General features: G+C 59.0%; 1 protein-coding gene across 1 annotated transcript; it reads right to left on the reverse strand.

Annotated features, from left to right (window-relative positions):
• Positions 1-392: 392 nt before the first annotated feature.
• On the reverse strand, positions 393-4,613 carry LOC123140123 (formin-like protein 6). The gene is made up of 2 exons (XM_044559858.1): positions 2,457-4,613; positions 393-1,870 (listed from the first exon to the last, which is right to left on the reverse strand). The coding sequence occupies exon 1, from the start codon at positions 4,499-4,501 to the stop codon at positions 2,846-2,848; it is 1,656 nt and encodes a 551-aa protein (XP_044415793.1). The 5' UTR covers positions 4,502-4,613; the 3' UTR covers positions 393-1,870; positions 2,457-2,845.
• Positions 4,614-7,727: the final 3,114 nt, after the last annotated feature.

Here is a 7,727-nt window from a genome sequence, read left to right on the forward strand (position 1 = left end):
TTTCTTTAGTGGTGTAATGTGATCGTTGACTACATGACACTTCACCATACTTGGGCCTAAGGGAATGCATTGTGGAGTAATAAGTAGATGATGGGTTGCTAGAGTGACAAAAGCTTAAACCATAGTTTATGCATTATTCCATAAGGGGCTGATTTGGATTGTCGGGGGAATGACCCCTGGGTACCCCAAAGACGGCAAAACAACATTTCAATACATCGGGGCTTGTCGGGGTTATCTCGCGGGTGGGTTCGCGAGACGACAGATGCCACGAGGTGGCTTGTGGTGAGCGTAAGATTACTTTGGAGATCCGGGGACGGGATTGGGCAAACAACATGCGGTGGTTTATCCAGCTTCGGAGCTCTCTCGAAAGATAATACTCCTACTGCTGCATGTCTAAATATATATGCAGTGTATATGTCTGGCAGTACAAAGTTGCTCCTGGAGCTGTATCTGAGGTAGTGCCATGAGCATCTGGCCTCGTATCTGTGTAAATATGTGAGCACAAGAGTGTGTGGCGTGGTGCACTTGGCACTAGTGGTCGTGAGTGGTGCTTGCGGTCGTATGGGTGTGTGTCCATACGTCAGTGGCCTTGTGGCCATGGCTTGTGGCCGAATGGAAGTGTGGCCGTGAGAGCATACGTGTGTGGATGGATGGATGGATGTTGACCTATATATGAGAGCTAGCTTGTGATGTAGGCTAGGTGGACATGGGTGTGTGCTTGAGATGTAAGCTAGTGTAGCTTACATCCCTAGCTATGTGTAGTTTGAGAGCTAGGCTAAGTTTTGTCTTTAGGACATTTTATAAATCAATGTCCGGGGGACAAAGTACACTGTAGATGGTGCTGCGTGTAACGAGCGAACAGTGTATGCTTTATCAGCAACAATGGTCGTAGTATAGCCGTCTTGTCGGTGTCTGGTCGATGCGGCGGTTGACTTCGTGTAGCAGGCCGGGTTGCAGCCGGATTGGGACCCGGCCGGGCGGCCGGGCTGAGGAGTCCGGCCGGGTTGAGGGACTTGGCCGGGTTGAGCAACCCGGCCAAGTGCGACCCGGATTGAGGGGCGTTGCTGGCCCCGATGTTTCTGAAGCGTCGTTCGCCGTCTTGGGCCTACCCGGGGTCATCCCCCCGACAGTAGCCTCCGAGCCTCCGGGCAACTTGGAAAAGTTGCGCGGAGGGTATTAGCGAGTGTCGATGTAGTAGATTGCGTCGAAGATGCCGGTTGTAGCCGGCGGCGGGCGTGCAACAGGCGCGGCGTGTTCCGGGTGGGGGCACACGAGCGCGCCCACTGGGTGTAGCCTCCGAGCCTCCGGGCAACTTGGAAAAGTTGCGCGGAGGGTCTTGTTGTTGATGATGAAGCCTACGGTGACGTCGAAGGCGTCGGGTGCGGACACGGAGTCCGCCGGCTGATGGGCGCGGACGCCTGCCGGACACGGACGCGGAGTCCGCCTGCTGAGTCGGGGCGCGAGGCCCTGCCGGACGCAGACGCGGAGTCCGCCGACTGAGTGGGGGCGCGCGAGCGCACCCACTGGGTGTAGCCTCCGAGCCTCCGGGCAACTTGGAGAAGTTGCGCGGAGGGTCTTGCCGTTGTTGAAGAAGCCGACGATGACGTCGAGGTTGCCGGGCGCGGACGCAGAGTCCACCGGCTAGAGGGCGCAGGCCCTGCCGGACGCAGGCGCGGAATCCGCCGGCTGAGTGGCGGCGCGCGAGCGCACCCACTAGGTGTAGCCTCCGAGCCTCCAGGCGACTCGAAGAGTCGGCCGGAGGTTCTTGCTGTTGATGATGTGGACAACTGCGATGGAAACGCCGGTTGAGGCCGGCGTCGGGCCCGCAACCCGCGTGTAGCCTCCGAGTCTCCGGGCGAGGAGGGGGTTCCTCACAGCGATGATCGTGCAAAAGACAAGGTTAGTCCGTGCAGATATATCAAATATTTTCTTTTTAGCATTGCAAGTTTTATGCGGAGGGTGCCGACTCGGTTTCGTCCGAGCCCCCTTCAGTCTTCTTCATGTCCCCTCCGCTCTTTGGCTTTGCCTCTTGTTAGCTAGACAACTCAGAGCCGGCCTCTACCTGTTATGAAGAGTGGCCGCAGAGTGGAGCGTACAGTACTCGGACTACAGGAGCGGATTCGACCGAGTAGATACTCATAAAGGAAATGGTCGGGTTGCCCAAGCCGTCTTCTCCTGGACGTTTTTCGCGTGGGGTGACCTCCAGCTTTTGCTCTCGCTTGCCGGACAGCCGCGCTGCGGTCTGTGGCTGAGAGTGGGCCTTCGGTACCGTATGCGCTACTAAGCCATCTGCGGGAACGAACGTATCGGGCCGAGCGGCCAGACACCGGGCCGAGACTAGCCGGCGCCGGGGCAAACAGTGATGCAACTGTAATAAATGCGGAGGTGGTCCCGAGTGTCGCTTGGGGTTATTCGGGTTTGCATGTGATGCAAAAGTATGCAGATGAGAAGCTCACATTGAGTTTCGTGTAGACGGGATGAAGGTTGTCGATGACAGCCGGCGCGGCTTGGAACTAGCACGCCGACACATCCATTGAGGGTAGCCTTCGAGCCTGCAGGTGCTCGAAGGGGGGTCCCAGCCGGTCGGGTCCGACCGAACGGGAGTCGAAGCGGACTGACGGCTGGGCCGGCTTGCGCAGTCGGCGTCGAGGCAGATGAGCGAACGGGTCAGGCCCCCAGTCGGCCTGGCGTCGAAGCCGGCAGGCGGACTGGGCGGCCAGACGATGACGCGGGTAGGTCGCGGCTGCAGTAGCCGGACGCATCTTTTTTTTTCTCTCTCTTTTTTTTTTCTTTTTTTTCAGCCACGGCTTGACTCTTCTTCTCTCTATTCTTTTTGTTATGTGCCTCACGAGCCGGTAGGAGCAGGAGGCGGCGGAAGCCAACGGCCGGGTCGCGCCAGATGCCGGCGTCCGGGTTGCGGGGGAGCTGGCAGGCCGGGTCGCTGGCGAAGCCGGCCAGCGCAGGAGGCCGGCTGGAGCCGGGAGGCCGACCGACGCGGGGAGCCGGCGCAGACCGGCGGAGATGACGGCCGGGGTCGAGGCGGAGCGATAGTGGTGAATGGCAGCACGACCCGGCGGGAGCAGAGCACCCGACCACGAACGGAGGCGGACCCGGCTGGCGAGCCGGCCTGCGGGCGATGCGGCGAGGGGCGTGGCAGCCGAGGGGCGGCGTGGGAGCCGGACCCGGCGTGGAGCGGCCGGGTCGACGCGGGGAGCCGGACCCGGCCGAGCACGGGGTGGTGATGTGGAGGAAGCCGGTTGCGAGGCGGAGCCGGCTCGGGCGCGTGGTTGGACAGTCGCGACGCGATGTTGGAGGTGGAGGCGCTCGGGCCAGGCAGAGGCCATGGGGAGGCGTGGCCGCGCGCGTGGGGGCGCGGGGACGGGGGGTCGTGGCGGCGTGAGGCGACGGAAGGCCCCCAACACGAGCCGGCGTCGGTGGTCGGTGAGGCGCAGGCCTCCGGTGATGAGGAGGGCGCGGATGCGTAGAGGCCGCTGGGAGCGGTGGCCCGAGCGGGGTGGAGGCGCTCGCGGGGCGTAGGAGTACGGGAGCGGCCCGTCAGAGGCAGCAGCTTGTTGGCGGCTGCAGCCATGGCTGCTGTGTCCACGGGTGCCTGTGCCCGGAGCCGGAGGCACTTGCGAGCAGAATAGGGAGGCATGGGTGGAAGCGAGGCAAAGGGAGGCAGAGCTCTTGGGATTGCTGGCGGCGTGGGCACCGAGCAAGCCTCGATATGGCTAGTGCACAAGCAGGGCCAGCGTACATGCATTGTATGGCCATTGTCTGAGACGAGTGTGACCATAGTCTGGGAAGAATACGGCCATTGTACGGAGGTTGTGCGGAGCAAGGGCCGGAGCGGCAAGCGCGCGGACCGAAGGCGGACGACGACGACGCGCTGGGGGCGGGCTGATGTCGAGCCCTTGACCGACGCCGGAGAGATGGCGTCGACGCCGCGGTGGTGATGACGAAGAAGGCGATGCTGACGACGAGGGCGTGCCGCCTCGCGCGGTCGCTCCGGGACGTGTTGATGTCGAGCCCCGAGCGCTACCGGAGAGACGATGGCGCCGCCGCCGATGATGAAGAAAATGGTCTCGCCCGGACCATGGTTCCGCGGCAGCTTGGTAGCATAGTGCCCCCATGGTGGGCGCCAACTGTCGGGGTTATCTCGCGGGCGGGTTAGCGAGACGACAGATGCCACGAGGTGGCTTGTGGCGAGGGTAAGACTGCTTCGGAGATCCGGGGACGGGATTGCACAAATAGCACACGGTGATTTACCCAGCTTCAAAGCTCTCCGGAGAGATACTACTCCTACTGCTGCATGTCTGAATATGTATGCAGTATATATGTCTGGCAGTACAAAGTTATTTCTGGAGCTGTATCTGAGGACAGTGTCATGGGCATCTGACCTCGTATCTGTATAGATATGTGAGCACAAGAGTGTATGGCGTGGTGCACTTGGCACTAGTGGCCCTGATTGGAGCTTGCGGCCGTATGGGTGTGTGTCCATACGTGAGTGGCCATGTGGCCATGGCTTGTGGCCGAATGCAAGTGTGGCCGTGAGAGCATACGCTGTGTGGATGGATGGATGAATGTTAACTTATATATGAGAGCTAGCTTGTGATGTAGGCTAGGTGGACATGGGTGTGTGTTTGGGATGTAAGCTAGTGTAGCTTACATCCCAAGCTATGTGTAGCTTGGGAGTTAGGCTAAATTTTGTTCCTGGGGCATTTTATAAATCGATGCCCGGGGAACAAAGTACACTGTAGATGGTGCTGCTTGTGACAAGCGAATAGTGTATGCTTTATCAGCAACAGTGGTCGTAGTATAGCCGTCTTGTCGGTGTCGGATCGATGCAGCGGTTGACTTCGCGTAGCAGGCCGGGTTGCAGCCGGATAGGGACCCGGCCGGGCGGCCGGGTTGAGGGACTTGCCCGGGTTGAGCATCCCGTCCAAGTGCGACCCAGATTAAGGGGCGTTGCTGGCCCCGATGTTTCTGAAGCGTCATTTGCCGTCTTGGGCCTACCCGGGGATCATCCCCCCAACAGGGCTAGCAAAACCCCTCAGTCCGGCTGCTCCGGCCGGCTCGCAATCCGGCCACTCCAGACGACTCCCCGTCCGGATGCCCTGGCCGGGTCACCACCCGGCTGCTCCAACTGCTCCCTGTCCGGCTGCTCTAGCCGGCCTGTTACGCAAAGTGGACTACGGCATCCCATCGGACACGACACGAACAAGACGGCTGTACCTATGCACTGCTGGGCAATAGTGGGATACTGTAGCCTAGTCATGAGTCATTTTGCATAGTGTAGTTAGTGGATGGGCCACCACCCACCATGCCCACCACCTAGCTTATATCCAAAGCTAGCTCACACTATAAAAAGGGCACCATGCCCACACTCCATCCACTCTCACACTCCCACGGGCACACATGGCCTGTCACTTCCGGCCACAAGCCACGGCCACCACGCCACACACTCATACATATACGAAGTCAGACGCCCAAGGCCCTGATCTGAGATACAACTTCGGGAGCGACCCTGTACTGCTACATGTACATCGCATATATATACATACATGTATGAGTAGGGGTATTATCTCTCCGGAAAGCTTTGAACCTGGGTAAACCTTCGCGTGCTATTCACATACCCGTCCCGGATATTCAACTGTAGGCTTGCTCCACCCACAATAAGTCACCCCGTGGCATTTGCCGTAACGCGGTGCCCCCTGACATCTGACATGAAAATACTATGGCAGTTGGCACCCACCATGGGGCAAGATGATGCTGGAATGGCGGTCTGGGCGGGACCCTTTTCATCATCATCATTGCGGTGTCACGCCATCTCTCCGGTAGCGCTCGGGTTCGACACCGACACGCCCCCGAGGAGACCGGGCGAGGCGCCGCGTCCTTGTCGTCGGCCTTGCCATATTCGTCATCTCCGTCGCGACGTCGCCGCCATCTCTCCAGCTGTGCTCGAGGGCTCGACATCAACACACCCCCGGGGCGACCATGTGGGACGATGCATCCTCATCATCGGCCTCCCGCATCCTCTGCTCGCCACCGTCTCGACCGCCTCTCCTCCCTCCGCTCGTCGGAGCCCCAAGCTTCGCCTGCTGATCTAGCCAATAGCCAGACACACGACAGATAATCCTCATACATTACCCAGACACGAGCCATATATGCCCCATATATTGCTCGTACCATGCCCAAATAATCCCCGTATAATCCAATGCCTGTACATTGGCCGGATGCAAGACTTATTCTGCTTGTAAATTAGCTCGCTCTGGCTAGCTGCGCCGTCCCCGTGCGCTGCTCCACCCTCTCGGGCGCGTCTGCACGCTGCCGCGACGCTCCTGGCCTTCTCCGCGCTCGACCTCTCCTGGTCCATCTCCAAGAAGTTCTCCAACCCCGTCACCAAACCCCGCCTCCGCTCCCGCACGCGACTCTGGCCCAGCCGCCCCGCAGCCCACCGGCCGGTCCGGCCGCCCGCTGCTCCACCCGCCCGCGGCGACTCGTCCCCCCTCTGACGCGTGGCTCCGCCCTACTCCGGCTCCCTCCACTGCGTCCACTTAGCTTGCAGAGGGCTGGGTCTCCGCGCATCGCCCCGTCGCCGCTCCGCCGACCACACGGTCGTCCTCGTCCCTGAGCTCAGCTACTCCTCTGCTCCGCGACCTCCATCCCCTAGTGCGTGGCTGTCGGTGTCAAAACCGGCGGATCTCGGGTAGGGGGTCCTGAACTGTGCGTCTAAGGCTAATGGTAATAGGAGGCGGGGGACACAATATTTACGCAGGTTTTGGCCCTCTCTATGGAGGTAATACCTTACTTCCTGCTTGATTGGTCTTGATGAATATGAGTATTACAAGAGTTGATCTACCACGAGATCGTAATGGCTAAACCCTAGAAGTCTAGCCTGTGAGGTTATGATTGTTGTGGCTAAACCCTACAAGCCTAAACCCTTCGGTTTATATAGACACCGGAGGGGGTTAGGGTTGTACAAAGTCGGTTACAAAGACATATCCGAATCGCCAAGCTTGCCTTCCACGCAAAGAAGAGTCCCATCCGGACACGGGACGAAGTCTTCTATCTTGTATCTTCATAGTCCAATAGTCCGGCTGTCCGAGGACCCCTTAGTCCAGGACTCCCTCAGTAGCCCCTGAAACAGGCTTCAATGACGACGAGTCCGGCGCGCAGATTGTCTTCGGCATTGCAAGGCGGGTTCCCTCTCCGAATACTCCAACATGGCCCTCCGAACATAGAAAATGCGTCCGGCTCTGCAAAACAAATACCATACACAACCGTAGAGAGTATAATATTTCACGAGTCCAATCCGCTGACAACTTTTTGTAGCGTGACATTACGCCACAGCCTGGTCACTATTCGAACCGTTTTTAGCCTGTTGCTCCATATATCAAGGTGCGGTTTCATTGGCACATCTTGTCGAAGCAGAGATCATGTCCCTTATCACGGGATTCTCATCAATACGGGCATGGGTAACCCAACCGTTTCATCTGCACGGCGCTTGGGGAATAGGCAGATTTTAAGGCTAGCAGGGAGGCACATAACTTTTACTGCCTTTATAAAGAGATAAGGGTTCATCCTTGTTTACCCACGCCTTCTCCTTCATCTGCCCATCCATTCTCGAGCTTCAGCGCCCAAGCTCTCGCCTTCTACGCCAAAAAAGCACTCCAATTATGTCCGGATCCGGAGCTGGAGGCAATTGGATGGCCTCCTCCATCAAG

Source organism: Triticum aestivum, chromosome 1B (assembly GCF_018294505.1).
Source record: "Triticum aestivum cultivar Chinese Spring chromosome 1B, IWGSC CS RefSeq v2.1, whole genome shotgun sequence".
NCBI lineage: Eukaryota > Viridiplantae > Streptophyta > Magnoliopsida > Poales > Poaceae > Triticum > Triticum aestivum.